The 21,304-nt window shown below is 35.3% G+C and overlaps 1 protein-coding gene across 1 annotated transcript in view; it reads left to right on the plus strand.

Annotated features, from left to right (window-relative positions):
- The window catches only part of ACVR2A (activin A receptor type 2A), a 164,726-nt gene that overhangs the window by 90,182 nt on the left and 53,240 nt on the right, over nucleotides 1-21,304 (plus strand). Inside the window, exons 2-4 of the mRNA XM_074215125.1 lie at nucleotides 4,979-5,186; nucleotides 19,199-19,308; nucleotides 19,500-19,654. Of these exons, the coding sequence (XP_074071226.1) occupies nucleotides 4,979-5,186; nucleotides 19,199-19,308; nucleotides 19,500-19,654 (473 nt within the window). The remainder of the gene's footprint in view (nucleotides 1-4,978; nucleotides 5,187-19,198; nucleotides 19,309-19,499; nucleotides 19,655-21,304) is intronic.

Raw genomic sequence — 21,304 nt, forward strand, 5'->3', positions numbered from 1 at the left:
TTTTTAGAAATTTCTAAAAATGTTTCTTGGGGAAAATGGCTAGGGGTTGAAATGTGATAAAATGACAGATGAAAAAGAATAAACTTCCAAAATTGCAAAGAATTCAATCATGTTCCTAAGTACAGCCTTAGGAAACTAGACTTTATATTCTCTTGGTGCCCTCCTCTCATTTGCATGAATATAAAATAAATTTTTGTTTAAGAATAGATAGGTGACGTTCACTAAGATTTAGTTTTCTTAATTTCACTGTCTAGAAGACTCAGTTGTGGGTATAAGGTCCCAGGATTTACACAGGTAAGTCACTAGTTTCCTGATTAGGTTATTTTAATGAGATTTGACTATTGGCTAGACCCTAAAAATAGGATAGGAATTTTTTTTCTGCCAAGGACTATTTGGATATTTATAACATCATTCCCTGCTACATTGAATGAAATATTTAATTAATTCACCCCTAAAAGCTCCTAGATTTATTGAATTTTGAGTACTGCCTGAAGTTGCCTTGGTAGCACTAGACCAAATGATTACTTGGGCCTTATATAGATGGATGGTCTCTCCCCTGCCTTAAAGAAATCTCATTTGCTCCTACCTTGTCCCATGCCCCATCAGGAAAAAATTCCCTTTCTTGTGTGAGTCTCTCAAATCTCTAAAATACCTATACAAAGGAAGATTTGAGTAGTCTAGCCTCCCACTTCCTATCTCCTGAGAATGGGGGTGGGGATTGGTGAGTGGGGAGTACTTGCAGATTTCAGCAAACTGATTCCTACTTCTTGTTCTTTGGAGGCTTTCCAAACAATGAAGTGAAGGCCAAAACAGGCCGGACCCAGTTCACAGCAACATGGCACCTTACATAGTTGGACAGAACAATACAAGTCACTGACCTTAACTTTTTAGTCATCTACTTTAAGAATCAGTTTACCTCCTTGGACTCATTCTCCAGTGATGAACAGCCCCTCCTACTTTCCTTGTCTATGATCCTAACCGGTCTAGAACACTGAATAACAAATAAACTCTCACCTCAGTGCCAACAACCCTGTGAGTCAGGTGCTATTATTATCCTCTTTTAACAGACACTCAGAGAGGCACATGACTTTCCCAGATTTTTAAGATGGAAGATGTCTGAGCAAGGATTTGAACTTGGGTCTTTTTGACTCCCGAGTCTAGTGCTTCAGCCTCTATACCTCCTACACTAGCTGCCTTTTTTTCCTTCTTTTTCCTGAAATGCAGATCTTCCTTTCTATTTTCCTGTGGTTGTGCATCATCTTTGCTGCCGCCTGGAATATTGTTCTTCCCAAAAACTGACTCTTTGAATTCTTGGCCCTTTCAGATTCTCTTATGCTAAGGTTATTTTCCATTTACTTTGAATTTATCTTGTCTATTCTGATTTTTGTATGTTGTCTTCTTTGTTAGAGCTCCCTGAAGGCAAAGATTGTTCTATTTATTCTTTATTTCCCCTGTGCTTAACCCAGTATCTGGCAAATAGTAAGTAAGCTCTTTTTGTTTGTTTGGGTTTTATTGCAAGGCAATGGAGTTAAGTGACTTGTTCAAGGTCACACAGGTAATTAAGTGTCTGAGGTCAAATTTGAACTTGGGTCCTCCTCTCTCCAGAGCTGGTGCTCTATCCACTGTGCCACCTACCTGACTTCTAAGTAAACTCTTAATGCTTGTTGATTGGTTGAATTGTGTCTCTTTGGTTTCAAATTTGGCATTTTTCATGTTTTTCCAGACCATGGGACCTCTCATAGTTTGAACTTTCCCACTCTTCTCCCCTTTTAATTCTCAACTAGTAGGATGAATTATTGTAGAATTCTTTCTCTCACCTGCTGACATTTACTCTCACAGCTTCTCAGCACCTGGGTTCCCATAGGTGGTTCATTGTATGACCTCTGTTCTCTAGCTCTCTTTCCTTGTGGGCCAAAGCCAAGCTTCTACTTTATTGTCAGAGGTTTAACTGATAGATGTTTCTAGAAACAATAAAGATTAGATAGTAACAAAAACAATAGTTAGCTTTTATTTAACATTTTAAGTGGGTTACATAATTTGATACCCTATTCTTAATGTTGGACCCAGGATTTACCAGTCCTTACTTAGAGCAATCAGTATTGCCTAGTACATGCTGGAACTGGGAATTAGTCCTATAAATTATCTTTTTTTTCTCTTTTAACCATAAATAAAAACGAAAGTCTAGTTTTACTGCAAATATATAGGTAAGAGTCCTTTAAAAAAAACACCTGGAGAAAAACATTCTGGAAGAAAGAAAAACAAAACATGGTGTGTTCCCCAGTTCTACATCTGTTCTTTCCCTTAAATTGGAGGTTAGGGAGTGGGTAGCATTTTTATGCACACTTATCATTTTACCTCTCTGTTCTTAGTTACTGTGGTTATAAAATGAGGGAAATTGCATAGATTCTCAGGTTACTTTTAGCTCTAAATTTATGAGGTATTAGCCTAAGAAAATATTGTCTTTTGACCCTCCTCCTCCTCCTCTCCACTCCTCTTCCCTTTTTTCCCCCTGGGACTTTAATAAGAGCAATATTAGACATTTGAATTATAGAGCATTCAAATGCTACCATATCTTATATCTAAGTTTTGGTGGTGTGGGGTGTGTGTGTGTGTGTGTGTGTGTGTGTTGTGCGTGCATGCGTTTGTGTCTTCTTTTCCCTTTAAAAAAGATACACTACCCCATCTTTTCCCTGGACAATTTTATTACTATTTTTCAAGGTTTTTTTAAGAGTTTATATCATTTCATTATTATCTCTTTCTGAAGTCTCAGTACAGTATTGTGCACTTAGGTGTTTAATAAGTGTTCCCTTGTTAAAACACTCTTTCCCTAATTTTCATACATCTGTGTGACAGCAGATTTTCTTCATATACTTCAACTGAAATAATCTTTTGCAACAATTTGAATGTAGAAGCAGTCTTCTATTAAGGTAGACATTAAAGAGATTTTCAAAAACATGTAAAAACAGTGCTCATGCTTTGAAAATGTAGTTATTTTTCAAAATATTTTATTCCTATATTAACTTGTAATAGTTTATTATTATTTTAAAATGAATTAAAATATTTTAAAACATGTATGTTTTAAATTTCTAGTATGGTAAATATTGAAAGCTATAAAATATCACATAAACAAAAAGCTCTTTGAGATCCTTAACAATTTTTAAGAATGTAAAGGCACCATATTATTAATTTTGCTTAACTCTTTTTTCCATTACAAGAGAACACTTAGGAATTGGGAGTCATCTGTAAATGTTTATTCTATAAAAACAAAACATCAATATAATTTTAAAAATTTATATTTAAATATAATGGGGTTTTGAGAGCACAGTTTGAGAATTGCTATTTTTAAAAGAATTATACTTTATTTTGCTATTAATTTTTAAAAAGTTTTTTTTGAATTCCAAATTCTCTCCTTCTGCCTTCTCCATCACACATTGAGACAGCAAGTTTGATATCAAATGTACATCAGTTATACATGCCTGAAGTCATATATTTCCACATTAATCATGTTGCCAAAAAAAATAAAAAAGTAAAAATAAAGTGAAAAAAGTATGCTTCTAGGTAGCAGTGCAGTGTGGTTGCTTACTATTAGATGAGTCCACAGGCAGTAGTACCAGGCTGTTGCAAATTTTGCCTCATTTATTATTGATTGCTCTTCCCATCCCCCAGACTCATAAGAAAGATCTTTTTCTTTTAGAGTGTGGATTATCTTCTGTTCTGATTAACAATAATGGTAACAAAATTTAAATATAGAGGTACAGTCATAATGTTATCAATCATGGTTTTAAATTATTTATGTAAAGTATCAGGATAACCTCTAGCAAAATGGCATGGGCAGATTTTCTTATTTCAAGTAAACTAGAGTTCCACTGCCATCATCTAACTTCCATAGGAATCATATATCTAGACCCCATAAAAAGGATAAGAGATGACATGATCCAGTTATTTTTGATTAGTGCATGCTTTTCATTGGCAGGTGCTACCTTTTTTTACTTATTATGGTTAATACTATGTAAATCTACGTTCAAATTGATGTTTCAATGAAACAAAATTAAAGACTTAAAAAAAGTGCAACTTTTTAAATCCTTCCTCCTTGAATCAATGTAGCAGCATTGACCATGCTCTCTTTACTCTTACTTTTTGCTATTATTATATTCTTGAACTGCTTTGAAGAATACAAACTTGAAATGTCTTAGAAGACATTGTGAGGTAATTGGAGTCATGGCACTTTTGGACCTGCAGGGGACTTTAGAGACAATTTATTCAATAAACTTCCTAAGTTTATAGATGATGAAGCAGTTAAGAACATAAAAGTGAAGTGATATGACTGAGATTACATAGAAAGTTGGTGGTAGAGCCAGAATTTTGGCCTCAGTTATTCTTGACTTCCTTTTCAACACTCACACCAGCTGTTGATATTATGTTCTTTTTGTTTAAAATCACCAACCCTCTAAAAAAAGCCAAATAAACACCCGAGCAACTCAAGGTACCTAGTTTATTATTTTTCTTAGCTGTGTGACCCTGGGTTTAACCTTCTTTGCCTCATTTTCTTCATTTGTAAAATAAGCTGGAGAAGGAAATGGCAAAACAGTTCTGTATCTTTGCCAAGAAAATCTCAAGTAGGATCACGAACAGTTGGACATGACTGAAACAACTAAACTTTAACATGGTTATTTTTAGTCTCCCAGAATCTTCAATCAGAATAGTGTTCCAAGAAATCCATGGTGACAAAGAAAAATTAAAAGTTAAAAAAAAAGCAGACAACCTGATTATTCTTCTCAATCCATTGTTTAAATTGGTAATGAATAGTGTATGTATGCTGACTGTAGAATAGAAGCAGAAAAATGATGGAAGTAGGAAGTAGGATGTGATCTTATATATTTTAAAACATGAATAGAAATGCTTATTTTGAATACTTATTTTAAATAAAATACTAATTTCTGATAATAACAGTTCAATTTATTTTTTTTTAATTTAACAGGTGCTATACTTGGCAGATCAGAAACGCAGGAGTGCATCTTCTATAATGCTAATTGGGAAAAAGATAGAACAAATCGTACTGGTGTTGAACCTTGTTATGGTGACAAAGATAAAAGGCGACATTGCTTTGCAACATGGAAAAACATTTCTGGCTCAATTGAAATAGTTAAGCAAGGTTGTTGGTTGGATGATATTAACTGTTATGATAGGTAAGTAAGCAAAAATCTTATTTTATGTGAAGTTCTGAAATAGCTTTTATTAAGTAGTTATTATAGAGAACACCAATCAATACAAAGGATTTTAATGAGTTGCTATATTTCTATTATATTTCTTCTATTTTTAGTTAAAAGTAGTGATTATATTTTTTAAAAATTAATAAACAAATTACATCTTTGGTATATTTTAAATAAGCATCTAGGTAGCAACTTACAATACCTAAACTTAGAATCACTCTGGAAGTTGTCAGGATTATTAAATTATTTTTGTTCATTTTCAAGGAAAAATAGATTTTCTGATTACTTTAAGGGTTTCTTTGCTCAGTCTATATATAAAGGTATCAAAAACCTTATTCTTTAATTATTTTTTTTGTTTCCTTCCTTAAATGTCTGAAAGTAGGTGATCTTAATTTATTTTATTTTTTTCAGAAAAGTTCTTTCCCAAGAGTTATTTTAATATGCATTTAAAATATCCCTATTTAAAAAGCCATTTCATTAAATGAACTTATTTTAAATGTTTCTTTTTGCGTTGAGTTTCTGACTTAAGATGAGAAACTGTAGGAGGTTTTCAGAGGTATTTTGTGTCTTTGGAATTGGTTAGAATTAACCCTTGATTTTTATGAGGGCAATGGTAAAGTGATTAGAGGATCTAGTTTAAAAATAAAACAAAACCATTCTCAGTTACCTAACATTTCAGAACTAAAAAGTGCTTTATGTGACATCATTACTAATTGGTCTCTATTATGATCATCATTTAGCCACCATAGATCAAAATTTAGCTATATATCATTAATAGGTGATAGATAAATTGGAGCAATTCTGTCCAAAAGGTGTTCTACTTCATAGTCATAGGAAAATTACTTTATCTGTAAATTAGACAGACTTAATTTTTCCACTGTTTATTTCTTTTTGGTCACATGGCCTTATTAGAATGGTGATACTGTACTTCTACTACAGATTGAAGCATATGTTTTTCTTTCTTTTTTTTTTCCCTTTTCCCATTTTTGGAACAAAGCTAATGTGGAAATTTGTTTTGTATGATTTAATATTTGTAATGGATTTTGTATTTTTTGCCTTCTCAGTGGGTGGGTGGGGTAATATAGATCTAAAAATAAAATAAAACAGTCTGGAGTGGAATAAATCCATTACTTAGCTCTTTTATTGAGAAATAGCTAATGGGTCAGAAAATTTTCAAGGTATTAGCTATTATTGATGTACAAATACAGATTGAGATCCTTTAACCATTTTTTGGTAAAAAGCTCTTCACCTTTAAATGTCTTCTAATTTGGGGGGGGTGTGGTTGGGATATCAGTAAATTAGCAAGCGTTTTTGAAACATCTTCTATAATCCAGGGTATTATGTTAGGTGCTGGTCAAAAAAGCATAGTTTGAAGAAGGCAGCATAGCCTGAAATCTGCTATCTGAAACTTCTGTTTCCCAGACCTCTAGAGAGGAGAGTTGTCAGCTTGCTGCCCACAGGAATTTGTTTCTATTTGTGTTTGACATCTGACATCACTGCTTTAGATAATCATAGATTGGGGCTAGAAGGGACCTTTGAAATCACTGACTCCCTCATTTTAAGATGAGGAAAAGGAGGCTAAGAGGGTTTAATGACTTGCCCAAAGTTATATAGGTTACTTGTGGCAGGGAGGGAATCCTAAGCCAGATCCTCTTACTGTTTTTAAGGAAACATAATTCCAATTGAGGAAAAATTGAATTAGTCTGAAGAGACTTTTGTGGAGTAGTAGACACTTCCCCAATTCAGATGCACAATACAAATGCACAAAAGCTAGGTAACAAAGGGTGAATATAAAGCAGCACAGTGCTGTAGAAGCAATGTCAAGAAGCTAAAACTCAAAATGAGCTTAGTGAAACTAAAGATTATAAAAGAATTTATGTTGTTTCAGCTATATCGGAGGAGAAAAGAGAATCAGAGAGAGAGAGAGAGAGAGAGAGAGAGAGAGGATTTTTAAAGGGGGGGTTGGAAGATATAATGATTGCTTACTACTGAGGTGGGGTTGAGCTGCTCCAGTTCATGTTTTACTCCTGTTTTCTCTGTCAGCAGTAATGACCTTTACCCTGAAATGACTATGAAGGAATTTATACCCCAGATAAGTAAGGATATAGTAAGAGAACTTAGCTAGCTTCCCTCAATGAACTTAGATCATCTGGCACAGATGAATTACATTTTGAGTTATAAAAGAACTGATAGATATGATTGTGGAGTGCACTGTCAGTGAAATTTGATAGATCACAGAAAATGAGAGCTATACTACAAAACTGGAGAAGGGCAAATGTCCTGATTTTCAAAAAAAGGAAAGAAAACGGTGTGCAAACTATATATACTTGTTAATTCTATTTTGCTTCCTGGGGAAATTCCAGATTGGCTCATTAATAAAGACCTGTCTGGTGAACATCTAAAGGGAAAGGTAGTGTTTACAAAGAACCAGTATGGCTTCATTAGGAATAAGTCATGCCAAACTATGCTCATTTTCTTTCCTGATGGATTTCTAAACTAATAGATAAGGAAAGTACTATGGCTATAGTTTACCTGTATTTCAACAAAACTTTATATAAAATATTTCCTATTATTTTTTGTGAGGACGATGTGGGAATTTGGATTAGACAGAATTCAGTTAGATGTATTTAGAAGTATTTGGAAGGTCTTATTTAAAGGAATGTTGTAATGTTTCAGTGATAAGCATAGTAGAATGTTTCTAATGTATTAATCTAATGTAGTTGGGAACTTGTGCTGTTTTACCTTTTTATCAGCCATTTGGATAAAGGTATAGTTAGTATTCTCATCAAATTTGTGGGTGACAAAACTTGCAAAGATAGCAAACACACTGGATGATAGAGTTATCATCTAAAAGGACCTTGGCAGGCTTAGAGCACAAGACTGAATCTATTTAATAAGAGAATTCAAGAGCAATAAATGTCTTAGTTCAGGGTAAAAAAAAATTAACTTCACAATTACCATATGAGGAAGATATGATTAGACAGTAGTTGTGCTAAAAAGATCTGGTTGTTTGAAAAAATTGAAAGCTCAATAAAAGTCAACAGGATAACATGGAAAGCAAAAAAACTAATGCAACATTGGGCTTGATGAATAGAGGTCTATCTTCGAGGAATTGATAGGTCAGAAGAGCTCATCTGAACCACTGTCCTTGTCAGACCTTCTGACAGAGTCAAAATTTAACATGAAATTTGATGAGCTAAAGAATGTCTAGAGGACATGGGAAAGGTGAAGAACCTGTAGTCCATTTAATCTTAGAACTGGTTCAAGAACCTGGGGATATTTAACCTGGAAAGGAAAAGAAAAGAAAGGGACAGTGTAACTGTTTTCACAAATTTTAAGGGTTGGCATATAAGTAGTGATTAGACTTGTTTTTGACTCCAGAGGTCAGAATCAGAAGCAATGGGTGGAAGATAGAAAATGTACAATTTAGGCTTTATGTCAAGAAAATTTCGCAATTAGGACATTCATAAAGGATGTCTGTACAAAAGGACCATTTTGGAAATTCTGGTGAAACTAGGCGAATCAGAAAATCTTTTTTTTCCCTTTTATTAAAGATTTTATTTGAGTTTTACAATTCCTCTCCCCCAATCTTACTTCCCTCCCCGCACTCCCCACAGAAAGCAATTTGTCAGTCTTTACTTTGTTTTCATGTTGTGCATTGATCCAAATTGAGTGTGATGAGAGACAAATCATATCCTTAAGGAAGAAATAAAAAATATAAGAGACAACAAGATCAGACAAAAAGATATCTGTGTTTTTTTTCTAAATTAAAGGGAATAGTCCTTGAACTTTGTTCAAACTCCATGGCTCTTTCTCTGGATACAGATGGCACTCTCCATTGCAGACAACCCCAAATTGTCCCTGATTGTTGCACTGATGGAACAAGCAAGTCCATCAAGGTTGATCATCACCCCCATCTTGTTGTTAGGGTGTACAGTGTTTTTCTGGTTCTGCTCATCTCACTTAGTATCTGTTCATGCAAATCCCTCCAGGCTTCCCTGAATTCCTATCCCTCCAGGTTTCTAATAGAACAATAGTGTTCCATAACATACATATACCATAGTTTTGTAAAGCCATTCCCCAAGTAAAGCCATTCCCCAATTAAAGGATATTTGATTTCTAATTCTTTGCCACCACAAACAGGGCTGCTATGAATATTTTTGTACAAGTGATGTTTTTACCCTTTTTCATCATCTCTTTAGGGTATAGACCCAGTAGTGGTTTTGCTGGATCAAAGGGTATGCTCTTTTTTGTTGCCCTTTGGGTGTAGTTCCAAATTTCTCTCCAGAAAGGTTGGATGAGTTCACAGCTCCACCAGCAGTGTAATAATGTCCCAGATTTCCCACAACCCTTCCAGCAATGATCATTGTCCTTTCTGGTCATATTGGCCAGTCTGAGAGGTGTGAGGTGGTACCTCAGAGAAGCTTTAATTTGCATTTCTCTAATAATTAATGGAGAATCAGAAAACCTTAAAAAAACAAACCCAATTCAGACTACTCATTGAAAATCGGTCCTGGGGGGCAGAGCCAAGATGGGGACAAGAGAGGATCCTGTCTTAGGGTGCTCTCTCATAAAACTTCTAAGCTAAGGGCTCTAACTAAATTTTCGGGAGACAAAACCCACAGAGGGGTCCAGTGAGGCAGTTCTCCTACTCAAGGTAACCTGGAAAAGAGTAGAAAGGCTCTGCCTCCCGGGGTTGGAGGGACAGCCGGTCAGAGGGGTGGCCCACCACAGTGAAAGAACTTCAGCCTCCCAGAGGCAATCCCAGGGCACTGGGAGCCACGGCTCACAGCAGAGGGGGAGTTTCCTGACCTATGCCCCGGGGAGCACCAGGCACAAATTGGGGGAACAGCAGGGGACCTCTGCCAGAGCCAGCACTTGAAGCCCAGCCCTCAGGGCACACAGCAAGCAGCTTGGCCAAGGCAGTCCAGATCCAGGAAAAGAAGCAGGCGGAGGTGGTAAGCAGGAGCCCCCAGAGCATGAGCCCATTGAACCTAGGGAGGGGAGTGAAGAGAGAGAGAATCAGGAGCTCAGTCCTCTGCCCCTGGAACAGAAGTCTGGGGTTCTGACCACATTCAGATTCTGATCGCAGTCTAGGCCCCTCCATAGAACAGCAGCCCCCCCCCCCCACCTCAGCCCTGTAGCAGAGGGGGCCACATATGGTCATTCACAGACTAGGAGGGAGGACAGAGCCTCACACACTGAGACCCTTGTGGGAGTGTCCAAAAAGCTCAGGAAACACCCCAAAACAGGTTAAGGCTGGGAAAATGAGGAACACCATTGAGAAATATTTTGCCTGTGAGCCCAAGAAGGATCAAAACACTCAGTCTGAAGATGAGGAAGCACAAGCTCCTGCATCTAAAGAGTCCAAGAAAACCAGAAATTGGGCTCAGGCTATGACAGCTCAAAAAAAGACTTTGAAAATCAAATGAGGGATTTAGAACAAAAACTGGGAAAAGAAATGAGAGAGATGCAGGAAAAACATGAAAATGAAGTCAGCAGCTTAGTCAAGGAAATCCAAAAAAATGCTGAAGAAAATAGCATGCTAAAAACCAGCTTAGGTCAAATGGATAAAACACTTCAAAAAGTTATTGAGGAGAAGAATGCTTTAAAAAGCAGAACTGGCCAGATGGAAAAAGAGATAAGAAAGCTCTCTGAGGAAAACAAATCCTTCAGACAAAGAATAGAACTCAGGGAGATTGATGAATTTATGAGAAATCAGGATTCAATACTTCAAAACCAAAAGAATGAAAAATTAGAAGAAAATGTGAAACATCTCTTTGAAAAAACAACTGATAAGGAAAACAGACTTAGGAAAGATAATTTAAAAATTATTGGAATACCTGAAAGTCATGATCAGGAAAAGAGCCTTGACATCATTTTCAAAGAATTATTACAGGAAAATTGCCCTGATATCCTAGAAGCAGAGGGCAAAATAGAAATGGAGAGTATCCACCGATCGCCCTGAGAAAGAGATCTCAAAAAACCAACCCCCAAGAATATTATAGCCAAGTTCCAGAACTCCCAAGTCAGACAGAAAATATTACAAGCAGCCAGAAGGATACAATTCAAATACCATGGAGCTACAATCAGGATCTCACAGGACTTAGCAGCAACTACATTAAAAGCTTGTAGGGCTTGGAATATAATGTACTGGAAGGCAAAAGGGCTTAGAATGTTACCGAGAGTCAACTACCCAGCAAAACTGAATGTCCTGTTCCAGGGAAAAAGATGGCCTTTCAGTGAACCAGGGGAATTTCAAATGTTCCTATTGGAATGGCCAGAACTGAACAAATAACAGGACTCAGTTGAAGCATAGAGATTGGAGGAGAAGGGGAAAATATGAGGGCCTTAATGATAATGAACTGCATGTATTCCTGTATAGAAAAATGACACTGATAATACTCATATGAACCGTCTCAATTAACAGAGCAGGTAGAAGGAGCACAGGAGAAAGCTGAATTTGAAGATAAATTATAGTGTAAAAATGGAGTCAATAGAAAAAAGGGAAATGTAATGGGAGAAAGAAAAAGGAGAGGGGGAATAGGCCAAGATAAGATTTTTCTTTATTACAATGAACTATTGCAATGATATTGAAGCAGGGAAGGCAAGGGGGAATGAGGGAATCTTCGCTCTCATCAGAGGTGGCTAGGAGAGGAAACAGCATATATACTCAATGGGGTATAAACATCTGGTGTAAGAAGTGGGGGAAGGAGGAAGGGGGGATGTGAATGTTGGAGGAGAGAATGGACCATGGGGGGAGAGTGATCAGATATAATTCATTTTCTTTTTTTACTTCTTGCAAGGGGCTGGGATTGGATGGCCTGTCCAGGACCATAGGGCCAGGTGGATTCTGGGCCTAAGGGGTGGTATGGGGGCTCAGGGTCTCTTGGCCCCAGGGCTGGGGATCTGTATGCTGCGCCACTCAGCTACTCTATAGCAGAGTCAGTGAAAGGAGAGAGAAAATATAGTACATGGTAGTGGAGAAATATGAAAGGAGGGAGTTGCGATCGGCAATGGCAGCAGTGGAAAAATATGGAAGTAACTTTTGTGATGGACTTTTCATAAAGAATGATCCCCCTGCGACAGAGTTGGTGGTGTTGGAACACAGACTGATGCACATTTTTTATTATTATTATTTTGGGGTATGTGCAAGGCAAATGGGGCTGGGTGGCCTGCTTGGGGCTGCATAGCAGGGTGATTCTTGGGTGCCTGAGGCCAGATTTGGACCTGGGTCCTCCTGGCTCAAGGACCAGTGCTCTGTCTGCCACCTAGCCGCCCCTACTATTATTACTATTTTATTTTAGGTCTTTTTTTTCTTTTTTTGGTTTATGCAGGGCAAGTGGGGTTGGGGTGGCTTGCATGTCACACAGCTGGGTGATTGTTGGGTGTATGGGGCCGGATATGGGCTTGGGTGCTCCTGGCTCCAGGGCTGGTGCTCCATCCACTGCTCCACCTTGCCATACCTACAATTTACTATTATTTTTTTAATTTTAGTTTTATTTTTTTTTCTCTCTCCCCTTTATCACTCAAGTGAGTCTATATTTTTTTGCGGGGGGGGGTATTTTGTTTACTCTTAAACAAGAATTTTTTTATTAATGTATAAAAAAAGTTGTACAAAATGAGAATAAATAAATATTAAATAAAAAAAAATCTGTCCTGACATCTACAAACTCATGCTTTCCTGATTCCAGGCTGTTGACCCTATCCAGTGCTTTACCTAACTGCCCATTGCTACATCTGAAAAGAAAGAGGAGGAAAAAAATAACGTTTTTTGAACCAGATCCTTAATAAGTCCTTGTGCCTGAGTCTCTGGTGGGGACAGTCTTAGGCATATTTCTTGAAGTCCCTGACTTGGCTTCAGAAATGATGTTTAGGGTTCTGATCTAATAGTGCCACATATGAGGACATCTGAGGTCTTAGCAAATTTCTTGCCCCCAAGGAGGCTATATACTATCTAGGCAATCTCTAGTCATCCTGTGTCATATCTGATATCTGGACCTAGATGGCTCTGGAGGAGAGGATGAGGCTGATGACTTTTGAACAGCCCCTTCTCTCATAAATTCAATTCACTTGCATGTCAAGGCAACCTCCCTCATATCCAAGGTACTATTCAATAACAAAAAGACAAATAACAATAGCTAAAATGAATAGTTCAGTGACACAATGCTTCCTTCTTAGCTTCTTTCTGGGAGAAAAGCTGAAGTTTTTAAGTTTTTTTTTTTTAAGGAAACATAATTCCAAATGAGGAAAAATGAATTAGTCTGAACAGACTTTTGTGGAGTTATAGACACCTCCCCAATTCAAACGCACAATACAAATGCACAAAAGATAGGTAATAAAGGGTATATATAAAGTGGCACAGTGCTAGTTTACTAGTTTTTAAAGTTTTTATTTTTTCTTTTATAAATTTTAGAAAGGTTTTATTTAAAATTCAGTTTTACAGTTTTTGCCCCAATCTTGCTTCCCTCCCCCCGACCCCCACAGAAGGCAGTTCGTTAGTCTTTACATCATTCCCATAGTATGCATTGATCTAAATTGAAAGTGATGAGAGAGAAATGTTATCCTTAAAGAAGAAACATATAGCATGAGATATAGCAGAATTATATAATAAAGACAAGTTTAAAAAAATTAAATTCAATTAAACTGTTCAAACTTCACAATTCTTTCTCAGGATACAGATGGAATTCTCCATCACAGATATCCCAAAATTGTGCCTGATTGATGCCCTGTTGGTATGAGCAAATCCATTAAGCTTGATCATCATGCCTGTGTTGCTATTAGGGTGCGCAATGTTCTCTGGTTCTGCTCATCTCACTCAGTATCAGTTCACACAAATCCTTCCAGGCTTCCCTGAATTCCTATCCCTCTTGGTTTCTAATAGAACAATAGTGTTTGTAAAGACATTCCCCAACTGATGGCCATTCCCTCAGTTTCCATTTCTTTGCCACCACAAAGAGCTGCTGTGAACATTTTTGTACAGGTGATGTTTTTACCCTTTTTCATAATCTCTTCAGGGTAGAGACCCAGTAGTGGTATTGCTGGATCAAAGGGTATGCACATTTTTGTTGCCTTTTGGGCATAATTCCAAATTGCTCTCCAGAAAGGTTGGATGAGTTCACAACTCCACTAACAATGTATTAGTGTCCCAGATTTCCCACATCACTTCCAACATTAATCATTGTCCTTTCTGGTCATATTGGCCAGTCTGAGAGGTGTGAGGTGGTACCTCAGAGATGTTTTAATTTTCATTTCTCTAATTATTAGCAATTTAGAGCAATTTTTCATATGACTATGGGTTACTTTCATTTCCTTATCTGTAAATTGCCTTTGCATATCCTTTAACCATTTATCAATTGGGGAATGGCTTGTCTTTTTTTAAAAAAAATTGACTCAGTTTTTTGTATATTTTAGAGATGAGTCCTTTGTCAGGAAACACTAGTCGTAAAAATTGTTTCCCAATTTAATACATTTCTTTTGATCTTGGTTACAGTGGTTTTGTCTGTGCAAAAGCTTTTTAATTTAATGCAATCAAAATCATCTAGTTTGTTTTTAATGATGTTCTCCATCTCTTCCTTGGTCATAAATTGGTTCCCTTTCCATAGATCTGACAGGTAAACCATTCCTTGATCTTCTATTTTGCTTATAATATTGTATTTTATGTCTAGATCCTGACATATCCATTTTGATGGATATGTATCCATTTTGATCTTATCTTGGTATAGGGTGTGAGGTGTTGGTCCAATCTAAGTTTCTTCCATACAGAATTCTAATTTTCCCAGCAAGTTTTTATTTTTAAAGGAACTTTAATTTTTTGGGTATATGGAACTGTTAATGAGAAGCTTCTTATATGCTTTGAGGGCTAACTGGGAATCTACAGCCTTGCCCAGGGTGGCAGAAGCAAGGACTGAAACCAGATCTAAGGGCTCAAAAGCTCTGTCTCTGTGCCTTATTACTTGTTATCTTAAGCATCAGCTTTTCTAGATAATCTAAAAATTAATGGGACTATAAACGAAAAAAGAAAGAGAAGAGCTCAAAAATGCATAAAAAGAAGTAGACAGAGAACAAAAAAAATTAAAAAAGGAAAAGTAATTTTCATCAAGTTTCAAATTTCAAAAATTTCAATAAATTAAAAAATTGCTCAGCTGATATGCATTTGGAGACTTGTGAATATTATAGAAGAAATTTTGTTATAATTATGCAATTTGTATGCTTATTTTTACCTTTTTCTGTCTACTAAGTAGATAATAACCATGAGTATTACTTTTTTTAAAATTTAATTAATTTATTTATTTTTGAATTTTACAATTTTCCCTCTAATCTCACTTCCCTTCCCCACCCTCCAGCCCCACACAGAAGGAAGTTTGTTAGTCCTTACATTGTTTCCATGCTATACATTGATCTAAGCTGAATGTGTTGAGGGAGACATCATATCCTTAAGGGAAAAAAATAAAATATATAAGATAGCAAATTTACATAATAACAGTTTTTATTTTTAAGTTAAAGGTAATAGTCATTGATCATTGTTCAAACTTCACAATTCTTTCTTTGGGTACAGAGGGTATTCTCCATCGCAGATAGCCCCAAATTTTTCCTGATTGTTGCACTGATGGAATGAGCAAGTCCATTAAGATTGATCATCGCCCCCAGCTGTTATGATGTACAGTGTTCTGGTTCTGCTCATCTCACTCAGCATCAATTCATGAAAATCCTCCCAGGCTTCTCTGAATTCCCATCCCTCCTGGTTTCTAATAGAACAATAGTGTTACATAACAAACATATACCACCATCTTTTCAGCCATTCCCCAATTGATGGACAGTCACTCAATTTCGAATTCTTTGCCACCACAAACAGAGCTGCTATGAAAATTTTTGTACAAATAACGTTTTTCCCTTTTTCATGATCTCATCAGAGTATAGACCTAGTAGTGGTGCTATTGCTGGATCAATGAGTATACCCATTTTTATTCCCTTTGGACCTAATTCCAAATTGCTCTCCAGAAAGGTTGAATGAGTTCATAGCTCCAACCAACAATGCATTAGTATCCCAGATTTCCCACAATCCTTCCAACATTGATCATTGTCCTTTCTGGTCATATTGGCCAATCTTAGAGGTGTGAGGGGGTACCTCAGAGATGCTTTAATGTGCGATTTCTCTTATAAGTAATGATTTAGACCAATTTTTCATATGACTATGGATTGCTTTGATTTCCTCATCTGTAAATTTTCTCTGCATATCCTTTTGACTATTTGTCAGTTGGGGAATGGCTTGTTTTTTGTTTGTTTTTTTTTAATTTGACTCAGTTCTCTGTATATTTTAGAGATGAGTCCTTTGTCAGAAATAGTTGTAAAAGTTGTTTCCCAATTTACTACATTTCTTTTGATCTTGGTTACAGTGGTTTTGTCTACAAAAGTTTTTTTTTTTTTTTAGATTTTTCAAGGCAATTGGGTTAAGTGGCTTGCCCAAGGCCACATGGCTAGGTAATTATTAAGTTTCTGAGGTTGGATTTGAACCCAGGTACTCCTGACTCCAAGGTTGGTGCTCTATTCACTGCGCCACCTAGCCACCCCCAAAAGTTTTTTAATTTAATGTAATCAAAATTGTTTAGTTTGTCTTTAATGATGTTCTCCATCTCTTCCTTGGTCATAAACTGCTTCCGTTTCCATAGATCTGACAGGTAAACTATTCCTTGATCTCCTAGTTTGCTTATAACACTGTCTTTTATGTCTAAATCTTGTATCCATTTTGATTTTATCATGGTAAAGTGTGTGAGGTGTTGGTCTCGTCCAAGTTTCTTCCATACTAACTTCCAATTTTCCCCAACGGTTTTTATCGAAGAGAGAGTTTTTATTCCCAAAAGCAGGACTCTTTGGGTTTATCAAAAAACAGATGACTATAATCATTTCCTGCTATCTCTTTTGTACCTAGTCTATTCCACTGATCCACCACTCTGTTTCTTAGCTAGTAACAGACAGTTCTGATGACTGATGCTTTATAATATAATTTTAGATCTGGTAGGGCTAAGTCACCTTCTTTTGTACTTTTTTCCCATTAAATCCCTAGGTATTCTCAACTTTTTATTTCTCCAAAAGAATTTACTTACAATTTTTTCTAACTCATTAAAGTAATTGTTTGGTATTCTGATTGGTAGTGCACTAAATAAGCCATTTAATTTAGGTAGAATTGTCATTTTTATTATATTAGCTCGGCCTATCCATGAGCAGTTATATTTGCCCAGTTATTTCAATCTGATTTTATTTGTGTGAGAAGTGTTTTGTAACTGTTTTCACAAAGTTTCTGAGTCTGCCTTGGCAGGTAGATTCCCAGGTATTTTATATTGTGTGAAGTTACTTTGAATGGGATTTCTCTTTCTAGCTCTTTCTGCTGGATCTTGCTAGTCATATATAGAAATGTTGAGGATTTATGAGAATTTAATTTATATCCTGAGACCTTGCTAAAATTTCTAATTGTTTCTAGGAGTTTTTTAAGGTGATTTTTTGGAATTCTCTAGGTATACTATCATGTCATCTGCAAAGAGTGAGGGTTTTGTTTCTTCCTTCCCCATTCTAATTCCTTCAATTTCGTTTTCTTCTCTTATTGCAGAAGCTAACATTTCTAATACAGTATTAAATAGTGGTGATGATAATGGGCATCCTTGTTTCATCCTTGTTTCATCCTTGGAGGATTACATTTTTGTAATTAGAATTTAATTCTGCTAAAATTTACCGAGATTTTATTTAAAAATGCATGACCTTTAGGACTGAATGTAATTGTAGATGTGAATTCACCATCTTATTTCAATGAGAAGATCACAGATTATTTAAAAAATACATTTTAAATTTATTTGATGAATTTTCATCAAACTTGGTTTGAATTGAGGTTATTTTTCAACATTTTTCTTATTCTCCTATTTTCCTCAGAATTTCCCAATAAGTTTCAATATTTTGTTCTATATGCAGATCTTATGTTGCAGGTTTGACTTTTTACTTTATATCTTGGGTTTATTTTGATGCAGTCCATATGCTTTTTATCTTAAATGTTTATGTATAAAACACCTTTTAATAACTTCATTGTTACCTCTGATTTGTGTAGAGTTCTCTGACGGGTAGAATGCTTTTTAAATTATATATTTAAACATTTGATTGATATTTGTTACCCTAACATTGCTCCTTGTGTTTAAGGAATATAAATCTGCTACTATAAAAATCAGAGAGCACATTCCAAAGTCAAACACAACTGAGTTTTGGATTGTTCCTTCCATTAACTTGAATTTTTCTTTGGGAATTTTATTGCAAATAATCCTTTAGAATAAAATAGTTTTAGAACATCCTAATGTTCATACTGTCATACTCAAGAATTTTCAATGATCTTTTTTTCTGTTGTTGTTTCTATTCTCCTCACTAACTTCATATTTTGGTCCCTTATGATCTTAGGTAGGCCTTCATGTTTTGCTGTTGCTAAGATCTAGTTTCAACTTTCTTATAATGAACCTTTTTTAACTTAGCCTAGTTTTAAGATACTGGAGTGTAATCTTTTTGCTGGATGTTAATTTGATAAAAACTATCAGAGGACTACTCTTCTTGATTATGTAGCATCATGTCTATACCATAGTGAGGCATCTCAATAAGATTTTAGTACTACTAAAAGGGAGGATACATTCTCATAACTTACTAATTTAAAAAATAAGTAAAAATAAAAATTTTAGATCATTCTAATGGTGATTATTAGAAAATAATTTAAAGGAGCAAGAAACCAGATTTTAAGGAACTAATGGTCTTTTGTTCAGAAAAGATTCAGAAACAAGATACTGTGTTGTGTCATTTTTGCTGAATGAATTAATGGGACTATAATAAGCAAAAATATTAAATTTAGCATAAATATAATATTCATGAATTTATTTTAATGCTAGCACTTTTTGGTAATTTTTTATAGTTTATAAGTTAAAAGGCTACAATTTTAATTCTTTCTCTTTCCTATTTGTTTTTAGAAATGATTGCGTTGAAAAAAAAGACAACCCTGAAGTCTATTTCTGTTGCTGTGAAGGCAACATGTGCAATGAAAGGTTTTTCTATTTTCCAGAGATGGAGATCACAATACGTAAGTTAGCGGGGTAAAAAAAAGTCCAACCAACCATTTTTTTATATGATTTTGATAGCGATAGTTAAGATTGAGGTTTTTTCCTTTTTCCTACTTTTCTTCTTTCCTTTCTTGGCTTTTGAGTCTCTAGTAAATATTAATATAGAGTTTTGTATATCAATTTTGAATGTGATTATTTTTCTTGTCCATAGCAACTTCCAATCCAGTTACACCCAAGCCACCCCTGTTCAGCACCTTGCTTTATTCATTGGTACCAATCATGGTAATTGCGGGAATCGTGCTGCTTTCATTTTGGATGTATAGACATCACAAATTGGCATACCCTCCTGTACTTGTTCCAACCCAAGTAAGTTATTCTGTTATGCTCATTTTTCATATTGTTTTAAAACAATATAAATGAGGGTTGGTTGGATATTTGTTTTATAAGAAAGGTTTTGTTCTAGGATTTTAAAGTAATTAATTGAAAATTAGGTTGTATTTCTCTTTTATTAAATACAGGTGCATGTAGAAAAAATTCAGTGAATTAGTGAAAAACCTTTTGGGTTATTAAGAGCAGTTTAGTGTTTTTAGTTAATCTATAGCATTATATTGTCATGGGGATTTTGGCTAATTCTTTTGTTAATTTGTCATATCAGAATCTCTTCTTTCCTAAAATCTAAGGTAGGATGGATGGAGGATGAAGTAGGGAATGAGATAGCATTCTAGGGCTTCTCTAGAGAATTTTACTTTCATTCTACCTCTTCTGGAGGGTAAATAAAATTTTGCCCTGATGATTTATTTACATAATATATTTCTTTCTTATGGACTTAAAGTAATTTTTTTTATTAGCTTCCAGAATGTACAGTTAAGTTTTTTTCTTTTTTACCTACTTATTCATGGGAATCAGATAGGGGTGGAGTAGCCATTCCAAATGTTTTTTTCCCCTTATCTCCAACTCAGCTTCCTTATCAAACATCTACTACCTCAGAATTCACCAAGCCACCTTTCTTGATAGTCTTCTCAGCTAGAAAGATTCCACTTGGCTTACAGTATGAGATTTCTTTGGGAAGTAGTAATAGTATAAATAGTATAAAAATTCATAGGATGTAGCTATAAGCCTTTTATTTTAAGAAAGGATATTAGAATAACACTGAAGTGATTTTGTTTTTTTTCTTAAAGGGGGGCAGTTACCTAGGGTAAGTGCATTTTTTTTAGTCTGCACTAATTTTTCCCCCCACTAATTCTTGATTGAATTTCACCTTCTAATACTGTCTCCCAAGGCTTTTTAGTGGTTTCTGAGCCTCACTTCTAAGAAAGTTACTGATAGCTCAGATTTGGATGATTAAATGCACTAGGTTTTTCTTACCTTGGATCATAAGAACATATGATAATAAAAGTATGTTACTGTGTCCCAGAAAGTTGAATGTTTGGTTATGTTTGTTACAGACTTCTCTAAACTCTGGGCTATTTGTATTAATTTGGATTTAAAGATCAGATTACATTGCCCTCAGAACCTCTTGCTTTATCTTTGTCTCTATAATACCTGTAGAACTCTGGCTTAAACTTGTTGAAGGAAATAGTTATAATATTAGGTCCAAAATAAATTTTTGCCCTAAAGTTCTGTTTATGTTAATATATTTCTTTCTCAAGACTTAAAGTAATTTTTTCATTAGCTTCCTGATCTCAATCTACACAAAGTTAAAAAAGGGAAATAGAGTAAAATACCCATATAGTACTTTTTAATAGCTAAGGTTTTTAGACAGAGTAGAAAAATAGTTGTATTAAAATTGATCTAATTAGTATTTATCAGACATTTGCTCTTTGCTAAATTCTTCAAATATCAATATGCCATCACACTTTGCTTCTTGGAGTTTGTCTTCTCGCAGGAGGAATAAGTTACAAATATAAATAATTAATTCACTCCATTATGTACCAAGTATATTAGAGAATTGCAAAACAGAATTATTTGAAGTTTGATGGTGAATGCATGTCTTTATTGATCGGGGGAAAGGAGACA

The sequence above is a fragment of the Macrotis lagotis genome, chromosome 1, assembly GCF_037893015.1.
Source record: "Macrotis lagotis isolate mMagLag1 chromosome 1, bilby.v1.9.chrom.fasta, whole genome shotgun sequence".
Lineage (NCBI taxonomy): Eukaryota > Metazoa > Chordata > Mammalia > Peramelemorphia > Peramelidae > Macrotis > Macrotis lagotis.